Source organism: Prunus mume, linkage group LG6 (assembly GCF_029339155.1).
Source record: "Prunus mume cultivar Tortuosa linkage group LG6, ASM2933915v1, whole genome shotgun sequence".
NCBI classification, from domain to species: Eukaryota; Viridiplantae; Streptophyta; class Magnoliopsida; order Rosales; family Rosaceae; genus Prunus; species Prunus mume.
Window position 1 is genome coordinate 5,174,437 of NC_142703.1, and position 22,408 is coordinate 5,196,844.

Below are 22,408 nucleotides of genomic sequence, written 5' to 3' on the forward strand. Positions count from 1 at the left end.
TCCCATGTATCTCAAAAATATACAATTCTTTCCATCATTAACTCTTTTCCAATTATTAAACCCTTCAATAGTTAGTGCATGACGACCACTACCAAAAAGAAAGCATAGAAAACGATAGACTTTATCTTCTGAAGGGAAATATTCTAACCAAGGGAATTGGGAGAACCAATAATATTGAAATCAACGATACTGTGATCCAAACCAAGACCTTGGATATTATGAAAGTTTTGGTTGGTAAGGTCCAACTTTGATATAAGCACGTCAAACCTCATCACGTTGATTAATACGGTATTCAAATATTTGAATATGTAGGGTCTCGTTCCAAGGAAGTAACATTAAACTCATTAGGTTCAACTACGGAGATGTGTGATGAGATGAATAGTTTTTGATGGTGGAGCCTTATCATTGTCTAATTTATCACCACCATTTTTTTTCTTCAAGAATGAATGAATAATTTTTACTGTTTCACTTGCTTAATTTTGATGTGACATTGCAATCTAATAACACATATAAACCATAAAACAATTTACTTTATAAAGACTAAATGAATAAAAATAATTAATTTTCACATATATATTAGTTGTAAACACAAGAACAATGAAGGCAATTGAATGAAAAAGATTAAATTGAAGAATTATGGCTAACTTTACCTTTATTGTGTGTTTGAACGATCGAATAGACTTCAGTAGCACGAAATAAAGAACTTTGTAGATATCTTTTGGGGACTGTTAGGCTAAGTTTCACAAATATCATTTTTTTTCCAGGACTGACTGAATCATGTCAGACTAGGATCCTTAATTAAATGGAAAACCGCCAAGACTCAGAAGCCGAGACACCATCTCGGGACACTATTGCCAATAAAGGACATTTATCTTTTACAGTCTAACATAATCCAACACAATAGAAACCACTCCAACCCATATATCCAGATAATTGGGTGGATCTGTTCCAGATAAGGCACAGCACAAGTAAGGAAACCAAGGTCTTAATTTCTCCCTTCAACTCATATATCCATGCCACTTGTTGAGCTAAAGGCTTTGGGCACAAACTATATTTACTTTTCTATGTCAAAAGAAAACTACACGAGGATCCTCTTGGAATCCTAAAATTTCTAATTATTATACAATAACTCAAGCCCTAGAGAAATGTAGATTACTAAACCAATTACAAATATTTGCCTTAGGTGACAAATATTATTACCTAAAGCATAAGTTACCATATATTTGCTTCACAAACAACAATATATTAAATTTGCTGTTGCAAGAGTGCTTGAGGATAGGGCGGAGACATGTTTGGGCCTGACATCGCCCTCTCCCCCCGCCGCCCCCATCCCCAAAATTTTCCCATGCAATGTAGTATTTTTATGTTATGCTACGTGTATATTTGAGAAAATTTTGTGCTCCGAACATTTAAATATTTTTCCACTTAGAGCTTGAAGTTTTGACCCCCTCAAACTATAAATTCTAGCTTTGCTACTGCTTGTGAATCGCCTTCAAAAACTAAGTCCTCTAAACAGAGATATTTATCCCAAACGTAAAACCAATAGCTTTAACTTCCAAAAAAGAAGTATCTAACCAATGGAACTCATCCTGCAATTTTAGGACTTTTCACATGTGTAAGCCCATAAATACCAAAATATAGAAAAACTCTACAATACCCTACAACAATGACATAAGTGTTTTTTTTCTTTGTGAATAATAATGGTATTTCACACATCATTCAAATTAAAACAAATATTATCGTGTTTTAGATTTTTCCTTCAATTTGGAGCATCTCCAACAACCTCTTCAACAACTTTGAAATGCTAAAATAGGTGAGCCACATCATTAAAACCCTCTCCCACAGCCTTGTCAAACTCAGTCATCAAAATTGCAACCTCTTTCTCTCTCTTCAGGACTGGTAAGTTGAGCTTGGCTCTTCAAAACATTTAATTTCACTTTGGAAAAATAAAACTTACCTTGAAAATGTTAAAAACATGCATTGTTTTCTTCTTTACAATAAATACATAGACATTTTCCACACGTTTTCATATTTTTCATTCTTTTCCATAACATTGCATTAATTGAATTGAAGAGTTTGCTGGGGCACAAAATATTAAAGTAGAAAACAAAGCTTTTCAAATTGCCACGTAGGTTAACAAACTTCAATTTAAAGAGTTTGGTTTGCTACTACGGTTGGAGATGCTCTTATGGGTTTTAGTGTTTATATATAAATTCAATCCAACAGATAGGTTTTATTATAAATTTCCCATATTGGTATGATCATTTCCTAATAATAAAACCTTGAGCAGCCTTACTAGATTTTCCTGGGATGTGCAAGTGGAACAGACAACTTACTTTATAAAGAAATGAAGCATCTTATACACAGTAGTATACGTCCAATACGACACAAACGAAAAGAAGAGATCACATGACGCTTAAGAATCTTGGTGCTATAATATATAATTTCTTTTTCATTTATTTATTTATATATCTACTATTATTGTCACTATTTTTTGCCTATATATAATCAGGACCTTGTTGAGAGAAATTACACGATCAACAGTATCCAAGTAACCTTGTTTCTACCATTTTAGCATGGCCATGGGATCTTCAGATGTTGAGGGAGACAAGTACCGTTCTTATTTGAGGGGAGAAGGAGAAAAGAACACAACGTGGAGGTTTGGTGCCCCTCCTAGCTATGATGTTGTTAACAAGCTCTTTGAAGAAGGCAGAACCAAGGTCTCTCTCTCTCTCTCTCTCTCATATCTTTTTCCCTTTTGGGTACTTTGAGTGTGCATGGTGTCAACTATATAAAACATGTCTTGGATATGCATCATATTTTTTTCGTGGATGATACGGATCTCATGTTTCAGATATTTTCCCTAGACATCTAAATAATTAAATATCTGACCTAAATGCCAACGGTGTATAGCTTAGTGATAAGAGCATTTTCCTGCAGATCAGTGATCTCAGGTTCAAACTCAATGACAACCCCCCTTCCCTCTTCCGAACTTTGACAAAAATAAAATTAAAAAATTTGCCCCAAATTAACTCTGCATGGAACTATATGTATGTCAGATTTGGCCACCTGGGTCACTAGGAGAAGAGGTGCAGAACCTTGTGAAGACATGGGAGATGGAGGTTTTCCATAAGGCCAACCTGGATGATTTCAAGACACTTGATCCCAACAATTACACTTTCAGCCTAAATGGTAATAACTATACAGTGATACATTATTTAGTACTAATTAATTAATTAAGAATTGCAATAATCAATCATTAATAATATACATATCAGGAAGGAAAGGCTTAACTTTGGAAGAAATAGGCAAACTTGGAGGGGGCTACAACCCCTTGCTTCAGACCTCACTGCCTGAGAATCTGAGGGGATATAATCCAGAGAAGGAGACATCAGAGTCATCCCATAAGGCCTTCACAACAACATTCCCTCGTGGGTTTGCCTTGGAGATCCTTCAAGTCTATTCTGGGCCACCGGAGATTGTGTACAAATTCAGGCACTGGGGCTATATGGAGGGCCCTTTCAAGGGCCATGCCCCAACTGGAGAATTGGTTGAAGTTTATGGAATGTCCATTTTTACGGTACTTTCTCTCTAACCGTGCTCGACCATAATTCAAAGAGAAATATAACGATGATATATGGTTGGAGTTTTTTTTTCTTCTAACTTTTAATATTACATTTCTCTAAATTATGGTTATTGAGCTAGCTAGATCCTTGGACATGCTTTTAAGTAAGTGAAAAGTACAACCGGTTTTCCAACAGGGTCTAGCCCAGTGGAAAAAGACCTTGTAGATCAGTGGTCTCAGGTTCGAACCCCATGACATCTTAGTAATTATAGAATACTCCCTTCCTAAAAGTTCAACGGGTTTTGAGCATCATCATCTACTTATGTTTTCATTTCTGTTAATTAAAGAATTCTTTCTATCTGGAGCAAACAGGTGGATGAGCACAACAAAATTGTGAAGATCGAGTTCTTTTATGACCCTGGACAACTACTTGGAGGTCTTTTGAAGGGTGAAAAATTGGGTACTTCTTCCGAAGGGACAACCTCAAGCTGCCCTGTCCTGAGGACAGGGTAAATCTCCAAGTGTTCTATAAAACTTAAGCTAGCTAGCACCAATAATTTATGCCCATATACGGCATACACAGACTAGCTAGCTATGTGGTGTGGAATTATATCAGTCAGCTGCTTCTTGTATGTTTACGTTTCTGTCTATCAATGCTGAGAGTGTAATTCAAGAAATATAATATTGAACTTTGTGGATTGCATGCTACAAAACTGATACATTTCACTGAAAAACATGGATTTACATGATTGGTGGAAAAACTTCCCTAGCACCCATTGCAGGGGCGAAACCAATGGGTTAACTAGGGGTGTGGGCATAAAAACCGATGACTCGAAAAAACAAAACCGAGCCAGACGTGTTAGAACTTCCACACATATGTACACAGAAGATACTAACCTTGAAAAGCCATTGAAACTACACAGCAAAAGCAAATATATATATATATATATATATATCTCTCTCTCTCTCTACACGTCTTATGCAGTCCTAAATCTAATATGGGGTAAGGTTTGTGCGTGTATTTTGTGTATGAGAGTGGGGATCTAAGCCGTAGCTTTATAGCCTTATCACCTCCAGAATCCCCAACCTGAGGATAGATATCCCTTGTTAATTATAGGACTTCACTTCACTTAGAAGAAACCGGCTAATCAAATGAAACCTTCCTCTTGTATATCCTTGATAGATTAGGTTTCCTAAATGGATATGTAAACTCGAATAAGTTTTTTACGTTGTCCCACTTGAGTACCACATCCATTTAAGAACCAAGAATCAGTTCCTTGTGTGCACATAATAGAAAGGCCACTTGATAACAATATATATCTCAAACTTAGTGACAAATATCATCAACTCAATGGACTACAGACATGATTTCCAGCTAAGATGGTATCATCCACCTATAATCACAACAAGCAATGATATGGTTAAAATCACATCACAAGTGAGCTGAACTGTGAAGTCTCACACTAGTCATGCGAATGGTCCTCTTTATGATTACCAAGTGATCTAACCTTAATGAACAGTTCCTTAAATCAACAAAAACATCATTCAGTCATAGTGCCAAGTTCATTGAAAACAAGAGCTATCATTCAATCATCAAACTGAAATTAACACATTTGTCCTCTGTGAACGTCTCCCTTACAAGCAAATACTTGACATCCATATGCCTAACTCCAGAAGGCCTCTTATTATTCTTCGCAAAAGAATACAGCCCCATTATTGTCACAAAACAATTGAACTGGTCTTTCTATGGAGCTAACCACCTTCCAGTCTTGATGCTAGGCTAGCCGTTTAACCCGTCTTAAAAAAAATTATTTTCATATTCCAATAAGATTTTTGGCACCAGACTGATTGTGATCCATTTGTAATTAGTACCTAATTTCTTTTTTAAATGGTTATCGATCATCCTGCTATGATGAAAAATGAAAAATATCTCATTTGCTAATTCAAAATCTTTAACATGTTTTTTCGTTGTTGGGTGTATTGAGTATTGACTCATTGCCTGTAACAACTCCCAAGCTTATGGCTCAACTTAATATTACATATAAAATCTGTCATTTCTTTGAACAGGTAAAACTATACAGAGGATGGATGAGATCATAGCTAGGGGTTTCTTTACACATTGTAGAAGCTTTAAATGGAATATGAAGACAACATTTCTTATAATTTGTACATATTTACATAACGGCGCGGTATGATTCATGTCTGTACACTAATTCTGCTTTTCTTTATTGTGTATGTTCCTCAGTTAGACTTCAACTTGTCCAAGTGATAAAATCTCTGCAAAATCAAGTATAACCAAACATATTAAAAATTTGTGTGGGCCAATAAAAAGAAGATAATTGGTGAATGCTAAGTGCTTGAAGAATAATACTGCACCAGAATGGAGTGGATCTGTTCCAGATAAGGCACAAGCAAGGAAAGAAAGGTCTCAATTTCCACTTTCAAGTTGTCATAGTTTTCATCTTTTGCCATGAGGCTACTAAAGAAGGTTTCATTGTCAGGGACTAGCATGAGAGCCACCTGCAAACATTATATTTATTAGTCCAAGCAGAATTTGAAGCTATATGTAAAGCTTAACTTAGGTAGTTAAATTGGAGACAATAATATCCGTTTCACTTGAGCTAAAAGCGCTCATGGGCCGGTCTGGACCTTTTTACCCACGATTTAAACAAGTGTATTCCATCTAAGAAATAATGAACTTTGAACTAAAGAGAAGGAAGTACTTTAGAAGCAGCTGATGAAATCCATCTATGCCATGGCTTCAAAGTGAGGTTATAAGACTCTTCCACTGCCTGCTTCATATTCTTCCCAGGATCTCTTAATAAATTTTGAAACAATGCCACGGTAAAATCAAGGGATCTGTATGTAAAACAAATCAATTAGTTTATAAGGAAAATGAAGAATCGTGTGCATATACAGTTGATAAATCCAAGGATATATGCACCTAAACAGTGGGTTATGTCTAGTCTAGCTAGGTTGTTAGCATTTGCATAAAATGACAATTTTGATGAATATGTAACGTCCAACTCAAGAAATGTAAAAGGGGGCTGTTTCTTACTGGATCAATTATACAGTTGAGTGATGTGACGTAATTGAAACAATTGTTTAATTCTTGCTTACTTTGGCTGTCTTTCTAGTTTCCATTAAAATAAACAATAAAAATGAGGATTAAGGCTGCGGTTGTACTGTCAACGAAACCTACTCCAGTGAAAAAGGGTATTGATTTGCATATCTGATATCTCAAGTTTAGTTTAGACTATCGCTTGTACTAAAAAAACAAGACTAAATGGTTGTACTAATAATGTCAACTTTGAAGATTAAAATTAAGCGATAAAAAAGAAAAAGATATTCTCCAAACCAAAACAAGAGAGCATACTGTGCTGCATGACAGTTCATACGTCATCTAAAACCATAAACTAATGCATATTTGCCGTCAATTAAATCAAGCTGACTTTGATTTATGAGTAACTGGAAAGGTAACGAATGACTAAGTACGAAATTAATAGAAATAAAGTAACCTGGGTTAAAAGTAGATTTGGAATAAATTATTGATTGTTGATTGTAATTAAATATTTTTGTCAAGGACAAGCACAATAATTAAATATGTTTATTAAATTACCTGATGAGGCAAACAAGATTACCTGGTGAGCCAAACGAAGGCCCTACTAGAACTAGTAACTTCTCTTGCAATGCCTTCGGTCGCCTCCATTTTCAACATCTCAATCATATTTGAATATGTTGAAGGATCAGATTCATGTTTCACTTCCAATCTCTACACACAGTAACAAATAAAATGGAAAATCCATTGCTATTGAGTAAGATGAAATTGATGTTTGCCGATAAATTTCAAGCAAGTAAAGCATTTGGTAATATAAATTCCAACATGAACACCCAATAGAACCGAGAAAATCATGTTTCTTTACAAAGATATATCTTGTGAGATGAATCTAAACTATTTTCAATTAAATTAATTGTTATGAATGTGCATTTTAAATTTATGACAAGACATTGTATCATAAGTCTGATAAAGAACATTACCCTGTATAGAGGCGCGTGTGAATGCATATTTGTATTGTTCATAGATATTGATTGAATAGATTACTAAAATATATACACAGATGCATACATCAATATATGTAAGCTTGATTTTGCAATTACCCGAATATTCTGATGAATATCTTGCCTGAGAACAGTCCATTGTTGGTCCAATTTTATCTGCAAAAAGGTAAACGACTATAAGGTTCAATGGGTATTCTCTCTGTGAGAGAGAGAGAGAGAGAGAGAGAGAGAGAGACCGAGAACTTGAAGAAGCAATCTGCAGAGAGAAAGGAAAGGCCTTGTTGGAATATGGCCAGCTTCGTGATTGATAAAGGCAGCATCATGATCATGTGCTTGATCATCAACATCACCATGTTCAGCAACTGGGACCAATGTTGCACTTCTAACTTTGACCATAACGGACAGTTCTTCAATGGCACACATAATCTCTGATCCTTTATTCTGATCCATTATCTTCCTTTTCATCTTGCTCCTCTGCAACTTCAAACTACTGCAGAAATGAAGTCGTCTTGGATTTATAGAAAGAGAGAGCTCTTATGTTTGCATCACTGCCGACGACTATCTTCTTGTCTAGGTCTTTGTGAGGCACGCTATGCCCCCCCAATTTGTTAATTCTTATTTAATATGGTGCTGATGAGAGCATGGCCAGCTAGCCTTGATCCCATCATTTATAGTTAATCTGATTAATTTTTTCCCATTATGTGGTTTCCAATATTTTTGTATTGAATTGTTTCTATTATATATATATACTCTCTGATGGTGACCTTAGTTTTGACCTGTCATCTTAAATAAATTTTTATTCTAAGCTTGACGTTGTAGTTATCATCTATATCCAGTGACGGATCCAGAATTTGACATTAGTGGGGTCCTTCACAAAATTTTAAAAAATAATTAGAGGGTTCTCATTTTATTAAGTGACTCAAGCACTGACCGGTAAATTAGTTAATACTACACTATAACTACTCGTTTTCGCCCACTTCATACTATCATTTCATATTGATTAATAATATATTCATTCATTACAATCATATTATGAATTTCAAATTTAAAAATGGTTGAAGATTAATCTCATCATCTACACTATTCAATCTCAAAAGAAATATGAAAAATATTCATAAATCCCAAAGGTAAACAAAAGAGGAAGAGAAGAGTTTTAAACATTACGAGAAAAACAAGCTACAAGGCAGAGAAACCAAAGCAAAATCACAAAAGCTACAGGGGGAGAAACAAATGACCCAAAACACCCAATTCGTGTATACATATATACATACATAAGTACACATCTTGTACACAATTGATTGTTAGCATTTTTTTTTTGGGGTCTAAATATCAGATTGTTAGCATAGAATGTGTATTTAGGAGATTTTTGTATATGACGAGTGTAGACAACCCCCTGTGTTATAGTCGTCACATAACCAACACATGAGAGTTATCATGTGAAAACCCACTAAACACAATAAACGAGCAGTTCCACAATGCATGACGGCTTACCCACACGCGTGGCATTCCTAGCTCATGAAGAAAACATAAACGTGATAAGTCGTGGTAAGGCATGTTTTCTCTTTCTTTATTTTTATTTATTTTAAAAGAAAACATAAACATGTTGCGCCCGCGCTGTGTTGAAACAAATAACAAACCCTCTTTGTGGCATTTTATCAAACAGTTTGTGGACACCAACAGAGGAGCAATTTCCGACACCTCCAAAGCTTTTTTCGCCGAAAAAAGGTGCAACTGCTGATTCCACCCGAATGCAAAACTTTCTTATTGTATGAGTGGCTGGATGCGTGACGTTCCATTGCTAGATCAAAGAATTTCTTCAAATAGACAGACAAAGATAAGACGAGCATATGAGCTAGATTGTTGCCATTCTATTTTCATAAATATTTTTTTTGTCAAGTTTCAAAACTATTGTTTGAAGTGATCGCGAGTCTGTAAAATAGAGTAGAGAATAACGGTGATCATAAATAATTAGAAACATTATCTAACAGTCCCGATCTCTTATCATCACAACCAAATAGGTTTCTTATCATCAAAGACATACATATAATTAAAAACAGGTTTCTGCCAATGTACACTGCACCTGCCACCTCTCAAATATACAAACTATATACTGATGCATTAATTCATTTAAGCCTATATATAAACAATATTTATCCTCAAAAGAAAGAGGAATATTAATACTCATGGTGAAAATTAATATATTCGTTTTTCAACAATTTGTCCAATATTTAAGTTGTGAATAGAATCTATCACGTACGTATAGGACAGCTTTATCTAGATATATATACATGGAGCTTCAGTTGAGGGATTCTTCAAATAAGCTTATATGAGGGACATCCTTGTAGGGTCCACTCCATATTGTATTTCACTAATCCAAACTGTCTACGTTGTAGATACTCATTCAAAGATCATCTCTACAAAAAATCAATTGAATCAGATATCATTTGACCACTCAATTGAATTATTGAAAATTTAGTACTTTCTTGAAGCACCGTGTTCATTGATTTTGTAGGATACAATTGGATGTCGAATCGGTTTTTGATTTGTCTAATTTTTTGTAAGAATGATCTATGAATGTAGACTTAAAAAATAGATTGTTTGGATTGTTGAAAAACACTCGTAGGAAACCCTAAATGGTGTCCCTCATATAAAAATTATTTGAGGAATCTCTCAATATAAGAGGACTGTATGTATGTGTATATATTGGTATAAAATATAAAATATAGAGAGAAAACAGATTACCGAACAAACAAAATGTAAATTATGTCCTCAACAGATTGCAGATGCAGCCAGAGATTTGGTGATTAAGGTCAAAGAGTATTAGCCAAAACCGCTCAAGGTTTTATTCAGGGAAAGAAGAGACCTAGCAATTATATAATTATATTTATGCTCACTTTTTGGTTTATCTTCTCTGCAGAACCATGGCCTACAAGTTCTAATTATAATTAGCATAAAATAATTCAGTGGAATCCTGGATTAAGCTTCTAAAGTGTGAACGCGAGGGATTCCTTTGAGTACCAAAACATTTTAAAAGCAGTTGAACTTGAGAGAGTTTCTATAGAACATTTTTCTGCATAATTTAGTAAGCATGATCCATGCTGGGCCAAGTCTTATCTTGCTATGAGCCCTTGTGAGATAGAATTTAAGTTATTTACACTAACAATCCCTGAGGTTTTCGGGTTTTCACAAAATTCCTTGAGGTTTTAGAAGTTACAAGAACACCCCTTGAAATTTTAAATTGTTTTCACAAAACTCATTTTCATTGATTTTTCATCCAAAAATTGATGATTTTATTCCAAAAAAAAATTCTCCAAATGACAAAGTTGGCCTTTGAGATTAGATTGCATATACTTCATTGAGGTTAATTTTGTCATTTGCATGAGTTTTGTTTCAATGAAATCATCAATTTTTGGGCAAACAATAAATGAAAAGCGTTTTTATGAAAACAAATTGAAACCTTATGAGATGTTCGTGTAATTTTTGAGACTTGAGGGGGTTTTGGGAAAACACAAGAAACCTCAAGGGTTGTTATTGTAAATAACTCTAGAATATATCCTTACATACATTATATTATAGGTGTTTTATCACGAGCCAATCAATCGGCTAATGAAATTTGTGCTTCTTTTCTTTCTTCTAATTCTAAATTTAGGCTGAAAAATGACAATGACACATTTGTTACAATGGATTAGGACAAGAATTGGATATTTAGCACTAATCTTGTCTCGGGCCAAACAAGTAAGTATTTAACAATTAGACTAGGTAGGATCAGACAAGACTCAAATTAAAATTGGGCCTTAATTAACGTCAGCCTAAAATAAGACCCATATTTAAAATAAAAAACATGCGAGCCTTGAAAATACGATGTGTTTATAATGAGTGGTCTCTGGTGCGGGCTTATTCAAGAGGGTTCCTTGATAGCCTTTAGATCGTTACAATGATTTAATTTAAACATTTTCTTTATGCTATAACTCGGTTGCAGTTATCAGTTTTTAAAACCAACTTAGTGAGCGATAAGAGTGTTTCTCAAGTGAACGTGAACTGACTAAGAGCCCTTTCTCTCCGATCAAATTAGATTAAGGCACCCATCAAATCATTCTCAGTCTCTGAATCTCTCCTTTCCAATGACAAGCTCACCATTTTCATTCCCAACTAGCATACTTACTTCCCAAGCTCTCTTTATCAAAGGCATTCATTCATTCTGAATCTTAAGATATATCTTATGTGACACACCGACCCAATTTTAACCATTTATTTACTACATTTAATTTATTTAATCGTGAAATTACAATTTTCCCTTGGAGTAAGGTCATGATAGTCATTTTTCTACCCGTAAGGATTTTTGAGATTTGAGTGGCATCGTTGCGTAGAACTTGTTGATATGAAGTTCGTAGATATGTAGTGAGCTCAAATCGGAGTTTTAACGAAGAAGTTATGGTCAACGGAAGTGCAGTGGCACAACCGTAAATATTTCAAGTCAGATTATAAAAATATAAAAATATATAATATAAAAAAACCGCGCAGCCCTCTCTCCATCGCTCTCTCTCTCATCCCCGACCCTCTCCTTCTAGCCAAGCAAAACCGCCACTGTGGCGGTTAACTCCATCGTCCAACCACCCGGTGGACTGGTTGAAATTTGATCGTGAGGGCGGTGATCACGATCGAATGGAAGCCCACCACGACCGCCGCTTAGGGAGGAGTTGGGAGCTCGGATTTGGCAGCGACGCGATTTTCGTTGCCTTTCTAGGCAATTTTGGCCACCATTTTTGACAAACCAGGTGTGGATTTCAATCCTCTCTACGTCTTCATATCATCAGCACACTTCATTTGAAATGGACGTCTCTTGTCCAATTCAAGCTAGATTACCTTAAGTTTGGCAAAATAAGTGGAGAAAGGATGACCGTCTTGCTTGAGACAGGTAGCCTGGCACCACAGCTGGAATATGTTAGAGCCATCATAAAACATCTGATTAACGACATCCTAAACATCTAATTGTTAATCCAACTTTTCACAGTAGCATTAATTAGTAATTTTTCACTTCCCAAATTATGGGCCTTGAGAATTTGAGGCATCAGTGTCGCCAGTCAACTAACCCAATTTGCCTTGTGTAATAGCATGAAGTTCGATCATCGAAGCTCATATCTCATAGTTGAATCCATTCAATTTGAATCCCATGAGTAGATGAGTGGATGATTCAATGTGAACCGTCACAATAGGGGTATGAGTAGCAGTAGGGGAAGTACAACCAGAAGCAGGTGAAGAAATAAGGTCATCGATACTTGGCATGGTGATGGATGGCACGATGGCGGCAGCGATGGCAGTAGCAAGGTAGGCGGCAGTGGCAAGGTAGACAGCGACAACGGGCTAGGACCACATAGTAGGTGTATAGTGCAGTGGGAATAGGTAGTGTTTAGGGGTTAGGGTTTTTTATGTTGTAGATATGGATATCAACCAACTCAAAAGTAATTGGGGTTTAAACTCATATGTTTATTCTTCTCTCAATGAGAGATATATATACTACATATGGAGTGGGTACAAATAGGAAATATATAGACAAAATCTCCTATGAACAAATACAGAGTGGGTACAAATATTTTAATTATAATAAAATAAAAAATCTATTCCTAATAGGAACATTCCCTTTGACTCATGCCAATAAATAACTACTTTATTTGTTTTGCTTTTACTTTTCTTAGGAATCATCTAAAATAACTATTTAATTTGACGTTAATTGAAAAGGCAGCTGTGGGCTGTTATCCATCCTCCAAGAAAGTCATTCTCTGCTCATTCAATATAATCAGTTCAATAAATGAATTATGAACCATAAGCAAATATGTTTAAACCCATATTAATTACAAATAAAGAAAAATCTCAGAAAAAAAGAAAAAGAAAAAGCAAGATATACAGATTGTTTAGCATACATTTTATTTCGAGCCTGTTAACTTATTCTGAAGTACACATGAAGGAGGGAAAGAAAACACAGAGGAAGAAGAACAGATCTTAATCCGACCTTTTGACAAATCATCACTTATTAATCGGCCTTACCCTAACCAAGCATCCATATTATTATCATCAGTTTCCTCTTACACGGAAAATTGAAATTTTGGTAATTTTCTTAAAAATGTATTTCAAAACTTGGGAAAATCCGGTAAGCAAAGGAAGCTGCATGAGGCCACACACTGGGACAGGAAGAAATGAAACAACAAAAATGAGGGACGTTGTCCATTTCTTTTGGGGATGAATCAAGAGCAAAATAGTAGCAGTGAAGGTGAGCATGGTGGTTATTAGTGAGCAGAACAGAAGGGTGAACCCCAAATGCAGCCTGAATGGAAGAGAACGATAAAAGTCTTGGTACTCAAGCGGCGATGCCAGGATAGAGAGAAACGTGACCAAAGAAGCCAATGAACTGATGAGCGAGACTGTGTCAGCAACGGCAAATGTGAAGAAGAAAGAAGAATGCCGGAGAACAGGAACCCCGTTTGAATCATTACCCCCGGGAGCCGTGTAGGCGGCTGCATAGACAACGGTGGTCACCAAAGCCGCCACAGTCGAACATGACTGAGCAGTCTCTTTTATCCATGTTTGAGCCGACTGAAGAAGTTTTGCATGCTCACTATTGAAGAGCTGCTCCGCTGTCTTCTCCTCCCTGTTGTGCTTCATGATGTAATGAGGTGAAATAATCTTTTTCACACGCTAGCCACACATGGAAAAATTGATGAGGCGAGGATTAATCATTTCAATCACCATGAACATTGCTCAAGTAACAAATAAATTTATAAGCAGGTTCATACTTAAAATAACTAGTTAATTAGTGGTATTTCTCTTTGTAAGGTCGGAAGATGTTCATTTTGTTTTATCAAAATAATTAATAACTAATAACTTCATATATATTTTGATTATTGTTAACAAAAGTGTTTTACTAGCCAACGAAAGGAAACAGAAAGTGACCCCCTGTTATGTAGTTTAGACTATCACTTATATTAAAAATAAATAAAAATGATTAAACTACCTACTCTATTGGGAATAGTTTGTATTTTAAATGCATCTATGTCAGTTTGGTGTAGTGGCACTGAGTTTCTATGCCTTGTTGGAGGAGGTATTGAGTTCAAAACTCATAGACGACAACATTGAATAAAGAAAATGCATGCATCATTCCTAGCTAGCTAGTATATGAACTTCAATTAATTACATAACTCATGACACACTCACCGCCATCCAACGCAATTCGTCCTGCAATTGTAACGCTGGCCCACCTAGGCGCTGAGTGTCTGCAGAGTAATATTTCATAGTTGCAGCTTGATGCAATATGGTGTTGCCATTGCGGTCAATCTTCATAGCCATCCTCGATGTTATTGATTTGCTCTTTTTTATAAGCTTAAAGATCTCCAACCAGCGATGCATAATGGCCACGTGCAAAATGTTTTGTTGCTCATCAATGTCGTGAGCCTCAACCGATTGAGGGTGTAACTCCAACATCTTTTTCACAATTTCTGATATTCCATTTCTAGCCGCTATGAGCAATGGGGTATAGTTCCTATCATCATCACGGCGAACATCATCTTCCCTTGATGTCATCCATGAATAGTCCTTTTCGACGAGCAAATGAGTGAGTTCCAAGAGTGAATTTTCATTTTGCATTTTCTCAAACATCGTACGGCTTCCTGGGCTTCTAAATCCTGGTTATAATCGTATCATGCATATTCAGTAGAGATATATTGATGAAGGGAACACAATGTTACTTGGATCCACTCAACATTGTATTTCAATCATCTAAATTGTCTATTTAGATCGTTGAAGTAAAATTTGTAATAGACCTCACAAGATGTCACTCAAACAAGATTATTTGAGGGATTGCTCAATAGAACAGGACGGAACAGAACTATATATACACTAATAAATATATCGCACACAAATATATATGGCCCATTTTGAAAGTTAGATGAATTACTCGTAATCTTCTTTGAATAACTAGATTGGCTAGGCCGATTGATCCTGCTCTCCAAGTCATTTGGTGGGATCCGATCAATATTATCATCATTAAAAAGGCCTGAATGTATATAAACAAGGGGAGCATAAGGATTAGCATCATCATTATCAGAAAAGCATGCATAAATAAAGGGATCACTATTCGTGCTCCATACAGTTATATATGTAGTATAATAAGAGAAATGCACTCCCTGCTCCTCTTGCACTTCACTATGGGAGTATAAATACAGGTAGCCCAGCCAGGTAATCCTTTTAGGCTACGTATGTTGATTAGTACTTATGATTGGATTGGATAAATGACTCCACAAAATTAAAGGTATGTTGAAGTTAAAAATAGAAGTAGAGTTGAATGATTTTTCATTTTGTTGGGATTAAAAGGCCTAAGTTATAAGCTATGTTGATATCTCGCCATTTTATGGCAATCGGAAGACATAAGTTTGGTTCATCAAAATATATATATGGCAGTATAGAGATAGAGTAGATGGTACATTTATAAATGAGCATCTTCCATATGCTTTTGCGAAATTTGGCTTGGAAGGCAGATGGCATTTGGGCTAGCAATTGAAGACTTGTCAGTCCATTGCTTTCCTTTCTGTCCGCAAGATCTGGGTACTCTTTTAGTAACCAAAGAGCAGTCTCTGCATTGAAGGAAAACCATGTTAGTAATAACCATCTATTTTCTTCAACGATCTAAATCATTTATTTTTTTAAGTCTACATGAGTCAAAGATCATTTTTGCAAAATAAGTAGAAAGTAACGCAATTAATTTCAAAATTTGAAGAGAGATACCAAAATTTTGGCCAATGACTGCGCTATGAAGAATGGATACTTGATCGCTACTTCTTTGCAAGTGCGGCATTATATTTATCTGGCCCACTTTTTTGACTAAATATTGGACCAACTTTGTGTGGCCGAAAGAAGCGGCCCTGTAGACTGGGGTCTCTCCTAACTGGTTTCGAATCTCTAACACACCTTCATAACGAACATCATCTTCCATACCTTCAGCAGGCTGATCCCTAACGTTGTTATCCAGATCCACCAAGAGCACTGCGGCTTCCAAATTTCCGGACGGCGCCACCTCATGTAGAGTGGTGTTGCCATGCCTATTCTTCATTGTCAACGCACGGCGTAACATCTGAGGGTCTCTTATCAGTGAAATCAAAAACTGCAGCACGTCCATGCGTCCAATGAAGGTTACAAGGTGAAGTGCATTGTCATTGTACGTTGTCAATGGATTAAGTACTTGGGTTGGATTATCCTTGTAATATCGTCTTAGGCTTTCCCAGTCCTCGTACATGGCCCATCGGTACGGCCCTTTCATTTGATCCAGTGCCCTTCTCTCTCTTTCAGCCTCATGAATCTCTTCCATGGGGTCCTTCGGCGAAAAACTGGTTCAACTTATCCCAATTTAGGGGCTTCAACCCGGCTAAAAATTGCTCTTTAAACCGGTTGATCAAGAGTTTGTCCCAGCTGTTTTTGGATTAATTGGCTGATCATTTATCCCAAACCAAAGCTTACTAATTCATTTATTTATTGCCATTATAAATAATAATTCCCTAGTTTTGACTAAGCCTTTGAGGTTGAGACGACTTGACTAAGCCCTCGTTTTGACTAATCCCTTGAGGCTAAGCCTCAAACTCCTCCACATTTCTTAATGAAAATCTAATAAAAAACCCTTGAGATGACTGAAAGGATAATGCTCCTTTTTGTTTTGCATATTCTCCGTTTCTTCCTTTTTCTTTCTTTTAATATTTACTCCTCATTTTTCGGGCTATTATATTTTCTGAAAATGTAAGTCAACCATAAATTCAAATTTTATAATTATTAGTATAACAAAGTTTGATCCTGAAACCCACTTGTACTTTTTAATGAGAAATGTTTTATTAGGATTTTAGACTAGTTGACTGTAATTCATATTGGTGAGCAGTATTCGCACGGCACCGCACATGCAAGGCACTCTATTGTTTACACGCATTTCTATAAGATGCCCCTCCTTGTACCATATAAATTCAGGTTTTAAAAAAAACAAAACAAAAAACAAAAGAGTTGAGCAAATGGCAGCTTCAAGTGCTGATCAGAAAGATAAATATCGTTCGTATTTATATGGAGAGGGAGAAAAGAACACCAAATGGAGGTTTGGTGCCCCTCCCAACTATGATGTTGTTAACAAGCTCTTCGAAGAAGGCAGAACCAAGGTCTCTCTCTCTCTCTCTCTCTCTCTCTCTCTCTCTAAATGTGTGTTTATTTTAGTAAGAATTCTTCCTGTAGCATGTTATTATATATTCTGATTAAAGTATCATATACTTTGTAATTAATTGAAGATATGGCCACCTGGGTCACTCGAAGAAATGGTACAGAACCTTTTGAAGACATATGAAATGGAGCTTTTCCACAAGGCATGCGTCGACGACTTCAAATCAATAGATCCAAAAAAGTTCACTCTCAGCCTAAATGGTACGTAAATATGTGTACTTTTTAATTATTAGCACAAGCTAAGGAAATTTTACCAGAGAAAATCATGAGTTCAAATCTGGCAAAAAGCGATACTTGAATAAGATGAGATAATAGAAAAATAGCTTTTCGAAATTTGTGTTAGTACTAATTAATTCACGTTTTGAATCACACATAAAATTTACAGGGAGAAAAGGATTAGGTTTGGAAGATATAAAGAAACTGGGTGGAGGCTATAACCCATTGCTGCAGTCGTCTCTGCCAGAGGAATTCCAGATCTACAAACCATCTGAGGAAACAGCAGATTCATCTCATCGAGCTTTCACCACTACTTTCCCTCGTGGCTTTGCTGTGGAGATCCTCCAAGTCTACTCTGGGCCACCACAAATAGTTTACAAGTTCAGGCATTGGGCTTACATGGAGGGCCCTTTCAAAGGCCATGCCCCTACCGGAGAACTGGTAGAATTTTATGGCATGGCAATTTTTGGGGTACATTCCTGGCCAAGACAACCATTTATCATATTCGCGAGTGCTAGTATCAGTCTCCTATGGGCATTCCACTTGTATAAATGGCCCAATATCATTCACATACACGTGGATGACTGTGCATAATTCTTGTCATTCAAGTGTGCGTATGGATGACTGATGCGGGTAGCGTATGTATAAATCATTACTCACGAACTACCTTGTTTTGCACTGATATTAACATTAGTCACTTATATATGTCCTGCATTATTCACACATATCTAGCTATATATTATAATTATGATCGTTAAATTGTCTCTCTACTTATCTCTTAATAATTTATTTGGTCTAAACAGGTGGATGAGCATATGAAAATTGTAAGTGTGGAGTTCTTTTATGATCCCGGAGAACTTCTTGGAGCCCTGGTGAAGGGTGCTAAAATTGAAAATTATGCTGGAGAGATGACAACAGGTTGCCCTATCCTGAGGAGCACAGGGTAGCTAGCTACCTGCATCTGGAGCTCCCATGAGAGAAGCAAACATGAAGCACATGGGTTAAGATCGCTAGCTAGCTAGCTAGAACCGGAAAACCTTGTAGCATATGCGATTTGAATAAAATAAAAATATGACAGCTGCATTGCCACATGGTATGGTCGGTGCAAGTATGTTAATATCAATAAATATTTTCTACTTATGGTCTGATATCAATAAATATCTATTTATATTATAACACGTTAACAAGCGTTGTCAATGATCATATTCCACATTATAATTACTCGTCCCAAGCCCAACTGATCAGTATAATTGTCAGTTCGAAGGATTTGGCCACCAAATTTTGTTGTCTATTTTTATTTTTTTAAGTGTCGTGGTTTAAATACAAAGACTACTTTTTTTTTTATTGTAACAAAAACTACTAAAGTGCAAAACAATGCTAAAACAAATTTTTATTTTTATTGTACATTGAAAGGTTTCAACCCATGATCTATTCTAATCCTAACTCATTTCTCTACCATTTCTCGTTACCTAATCCAAAGGATTGCTACGCTGAAGAAATTTAAAGTAGGGAGTCTTGATGATTTATTGTTATAATTAATTGATTGGAGCATGAAATTTATGAACCAAAAATTTGATCCGTCTCCACTTTCAACTTTGGAAACTAGTTAGATTGGTAACTGCTGACAAATTAATAAGGTTTTAGCTAATTACATTGATGAAATCCGCATGCAACTAGAGAGAGAATCAACTGATCGAAATGCATAGTATTATCAAGGAGAGATGTCTTTCACTATACCCTGAATAGATCCTCCTACCCGATCGATCAGCCCATCATCCGCACATGAGATTTGGAAGGCCTTGATTACTAAAAGAATAGATCCTCTTACCCGATGCTAAACTACAAATCTTATAACAAAAATTATCATCACCATGGCGATATGACCCGAAACAGAAAATTAGCCAGAGTTTGATAGATTTTCACTCAAAGTAAACAAAGTCACCAAGAAAAATATATACTTTTATTATTATATTTTTAAGTAAACCTAATCAGGTCATATAAAAGGTTTAGCAAAGGACGTCGGTAACTATAATATAAAGTAAAATGAAACACATGAATTTGAAATTCTTTGATGATTAAAGTACGTGTAAGGGTAGATATAACTATAAAAAAAACCTTACAGTATATATTAACCGTTACCATTATGATGGTAAATGTTTCAAATTAAAAGAACAAGGTGTAAATTTAATTATTTTTATGGTTAATTGATTATATTAAGAGTATCTCTAACCGAGATGTTAAAATGACATCACAAATTTTTTCAACCGAACAACCTATTCGTAAGTGAAAATGAAGGCTAAGACTTTGCTGTCAAAATTGACACCAACTTTTCTTGTCATTTTATTATTTTATATATACTTTTTTAAAAATAATAAATATAAGTTATAGTCTCACAAGGAGAGTATGTATCATTAGATGAGTAGTTTTGGTAGCGTCAAATTATCCAAATACGAGAAGAATAGTAGTAGGACGGCCGCCAATACGGACCGCATGGATGACAAATTCATTTTGGTTACTCCCCCAGAATTTGCACACAACTTTTGAAACCTTGGAATCATCTTTCTTCTTTGTTGTTATTGTTGGACTCTAAAAACAAAATAAAAGTTTGAAACTTTGAAGCATCAACTACTGCCAGAGACTGGCTTCTCCATTGAATTGGTCAAGATATATACACTTCTACTATATATGCTGATTTAGTTCGCTATCAACTAGCAGACTAAAAACAACAATATCAATCACTTTCAAATTTGTCACTATTTTTGTTGTTCTGTTATCCAGTGTAGATCAACGGGGTCTAACCCAGTATAATTTGCTATCTACTAAAAAATAATAATAATAATAATTTGATGAAAAAACACAAACTCTTTAATCCTGCAATATTTAATATTAAATTCCTCCTTCCGCGCATATATATATGCCATCATATACTAGAGACTAATAGTAGTGGAATGCTCAGTAATATGAATTTGATACCAAGGCTATTCTTTTTGTCGCCTAAGTTATATATTTAAGGACCTCTTTGTAAGTCAGAGTACTCAAATTTCTAGGTTCGAAGAAGCTAAGATGGCCTCTTCAGGAGTTAAGGGAGACAGTTATCGTTCCTATTTGCATGGAGAAGGAGAAAAGAACACCAAATGGAGGTATGGTGCCCCTCCTAACTATGGTGCTGTCAACAAGCTCTTTGAAGAAGGCAGAACCAAGGTCTCTCTCTCTCTCTCTCTCTCTCTCTCTCTCTCTCACACGCACACATCATAATATTTATGTTGAAGATATCTGATTTTTCTTTTTCAATTTGATGGAAGATATGGCCTCCGGGATCACTAGAAGAACAAGTGCAAAACCTTGTAAAGACATGGGAAATGGAGATGTTCCATAAAACAAGGGATGAAGACTTTAAAGCAAGTGATCCTAAGAAGTACACTTTCAGCCTAAATGGTAACTATTGTATCACCAAATATATTAAGACTCATCATTACACTGTCCATAGTCCTGTTTCCATAAATTGTGCTTGTAACTTACAGGAAGGAAAGCTGTAAGTTTGGAAGAGAAGCGAAAGCTTGGGGGAGGCTACAACTCTTTGCTGCAAACCTCATTGCCAGATGAGTTCCGGTGCTACAACCCGGCAGAAGAAACGGTGGATTCAGCTCATAGGGCTTTCACAACCGCATTTCCGCGCGGGTTTGCTCTAGAGATTCTCCATGTGTACTCTGGTCCTCCACTGATCGTATACAAGTTCAGGCACTGGGGTTACATGGACGGTCCTTTCAAAGGTCATGCCCCTACTGGAGAAAAGGTTGAACTCTTTGGGATGGCAAACTTTGAGGTAAACAAATCTTCTTGCCTCACATATTATGGTTCTTTTCTCTAGCTACTTTTTCATGGAACTTATCCATCAGAATTTGTTGCAGTTGGATGAACATGGGAAAATTGTGAAGGTTGAGTTCTTTTTCGACCGCGGAGAACTTCTTGGGGGGCTTCTAAAGGGAGCAAGCTTTGACAGTTCCAGTAAAGAGGCAGCCTTAGCTTGCCCATTCTTGAGGAGCACAGGGTAGCTTCACAAGCAAACTGCCACAATGTAATAATATGGCACTAGCAAAGCACCAATGAATAATCAATGCCTAGATTGGCATACAATGTGTACTTCACCCCTATGGGGTTTTGACATTGACATTTGCTCTTTAATTTTTCAAGGACTCGATATCAGTATACATTTCTTGCAATAGAGCATAGAATATTTCAAGTAAAAGTCCATGGACGGTGGATGCCATGCAAATCTGCCACAAGTTAACTTTCAAGGGTGATTAAAATTGATGTTACATCAACTTGAAAATG

The 22,408-nt window shown here is 36.0% G+C and overlaps 5 protein-coding genes across 5 annotated transcripts; 3 read left to right on the plus strand and 2 right to left on the minus strand.

Annotated features, from left to right (window-relative positions):
- The first annotated feature begins 2,547 nt into the window (after nt 1-2,547).
- Nucleotides 2,548-4,278, plus strand: LOC103336383 (pathogen-related protein-like). The gene is made up of 4 exons (XM_008239418.3): nt 2,548-2,720; nt 3,060-3,192; nt 3,279-3,580; nt 3,938-4,278. The coding sequence occupies exons 1-4, from the start codon at nt 2,577-2,579 to the stop codon at nt 4,076-4,078; spliced, it is 720 nt and encodes a 239-aa protein (XP_008237640.1). The 5' UTR covers nt 2,548-2,576; the 3' UTR covers nt 4,079-4,278.
- Nucleotides 4,279-5,586: 1,308 nt separating this feature from the next.
- On the minus strand, nt 5,587-8,167 carry GLTP2 (glycolipid transfer protein 2). Its single transcript, XM_008239421.2, is given in 7 exon segments — nt 5,587-5,842; nt 5,942-6,085; nt 6,289-6,424; nt 7,207-7,337; nt 7,724-7,759; nt 7,761-7,780; nt 7,861-8,167. Coding segments are annotated over 7 exon segments (732 nt in total). The 5' UTR covers nt 8,090-8,167; the 3' UTR covers nt 5,587-5,806.
- A 5,230-nt stretch (nt 8,168-13,397) lies between these two features.
- LOC103336385 (uncharacterized) lies at nt 13,398-17,173 on the minus strand. The gene is made up of 5 exons (XM_008239422.3): nt 16,397-17,173; nt 16,096-16,245; nt 15,570-15,668; nt 14,831-15,297; nt 13,398-14,314 (listed from the first exon to the last, which is right to left on the minus strand). Exons 1-5 carry the CDS (start codon nt 16,974-16,976, stop codon nt 13,694-13,696), a joined length of 1,917 nt encoding a protein of 638 aa, XP_008237644.2. The 5' UTR covers nt 16,977-17,173; the 3' UTR covers nt 13,398-13,693.
- Nucleotides 17,174-17,375: 202 nt separating this feature from the next.
- On the plus strand, nt 17,376-19,254 carry LOC103336386 (pathogen-related protein-like). The gene is made up of 4 exons (XM_008239423.3): nt 17,376-17,802; nt 17,929-18,061; nt 18,246-18,547; nt 18,880-19,254. Exons 1-4 carry the CDS (start codon nt 17,554-17,556, stop codon nt 19,021-19,023), a joined length of 828 nt encoding a protein of 275 aa, XP_008237645.2. The 5' UTR covers nt 17,376-17,553; the 3' UTR covers nt 19,024-19,254.
- A 1,759-nt stretch (nt 19,255-21,013) lies between these two features.
- LOC103336387 (pathogen-related protein-like) lies at nt 21,014-22,282 on the plus strand. Its single transcript, XM_089054593.1, has 4 exons — nt 21,014-21,277; nt 21,379-21,511; nt 21,598-21,899; nt 21,985-22,282. The coding sequence occupies exons 1-4, from the start codon at nt 21,140-21,142 to the stop codon at nt 22,126-22,128; spliced, it is 717 nt and encodes a 238-aa protein (XP_088910719.1). The 5' UTR covers nt 21,014-21,139; the 3' UTR covers nt 22,129-22,282.
- Nucleotides 22,283-22,408: the final 126 nt, after the last annotated feature.

What these genes read in the sequence shown, in the direction of transcription:
- LOC103336383 (XM_008239418.3), top strand. Translation starts at nt 2,577, where the DNA reads ATGGCCATGGGATCTTCAGATGTTGAGGGAGACAAGTACCGTTCTTAT. An exon ending in TTGAAGAAGGCAGAACCAAG is followed by an intron (nt 2,721 to 3,059) that starts GTCTCTCTCTCT and finishes TATGTATGTCAG; the next exon opens with ATTTGGCCACCTGGGTCACT. An exon ending in TTACACTTTCAGCCTAAATG is followed by an intron (nt 3,193 to 3,278) that starts GTAATAACTATA and finishes TATACATATCAG; the next exon opens with GAAGGAAAGGCTTAACTTTG.
- LOC103336385 (XM_008239422.3), bottom strand. Translation starts at nt 16,976, where the DNA reads ATGGAAGAGATTCATGAGGCTGAAAGAGAGAGAAGGGCACTGGATCAA. An exon ending in AGTCATTGGCCAAAATTTTG is followed by an intron (nt 16,246 to 16,396) that starts GTATCTCTCTTC and finishes CCTTCAATGCAG; the next exon opens with AGACTGCTCTTTGGTTACTA. An exon ending in TTATTCAAAGAAGATTACGA is followed by an intron (nt 15,298 to 15,569) that starts GTAATTCATCTA and finishes GATTATAACCAG; the next exon opens with GATTTAGAAGCCCAGGAAGC.
- LOC103336386 (XM_008239423.3), top strand. Translation starts at nt 17,554, where the DNA reads ATGCAAGGCACTCTATTGTTTACACGCATTTCTATAAGATGCCCCTCC. An exon ending in TCGAAGAAGGCAGAACCAAG is followed by an intron (nt 17,803 to 17,928) that starts GTCTCTCTCTCT and finishes AATTAATTGAAG; the next exon opens with ATATGGCCACCTGGGTCACT. An exon ending in ATGGCATGGCAATTTTTGGG is followed by an intron (nt 18,548 to 18,879) that starts GTACATTCCTGG and finishes TGGTCTAAACAG; the next exon opens with GTGGATGAGCATATGAAAAT.
- LOC103336387 (XM_089054593.1), top strand. Translation starts at nt 21,140, where the DNA reads ATGGCCTCTTCAGGAGTTAAGGGAGACAGTTATCGTTCCTATTTGCAT. An exon ending in GTACACTTTCAGCCTAAATG is followed by an intron (nt 21,512 to 21,597) that starts GTAACTATTGTA and finishes TGTAACTTACAG; the next exon opens with GAAGGAAAGCTGTAAGTTTG. An exon ending in TTGGGATGGCAAACTTTGAG is followed by an intron (nt 21,900 to 21,984) that starts GTAAACAAATCT and finishes AATTTGTTGCAG; the next exon opens with TTGGATGAACATGGGAAAAT.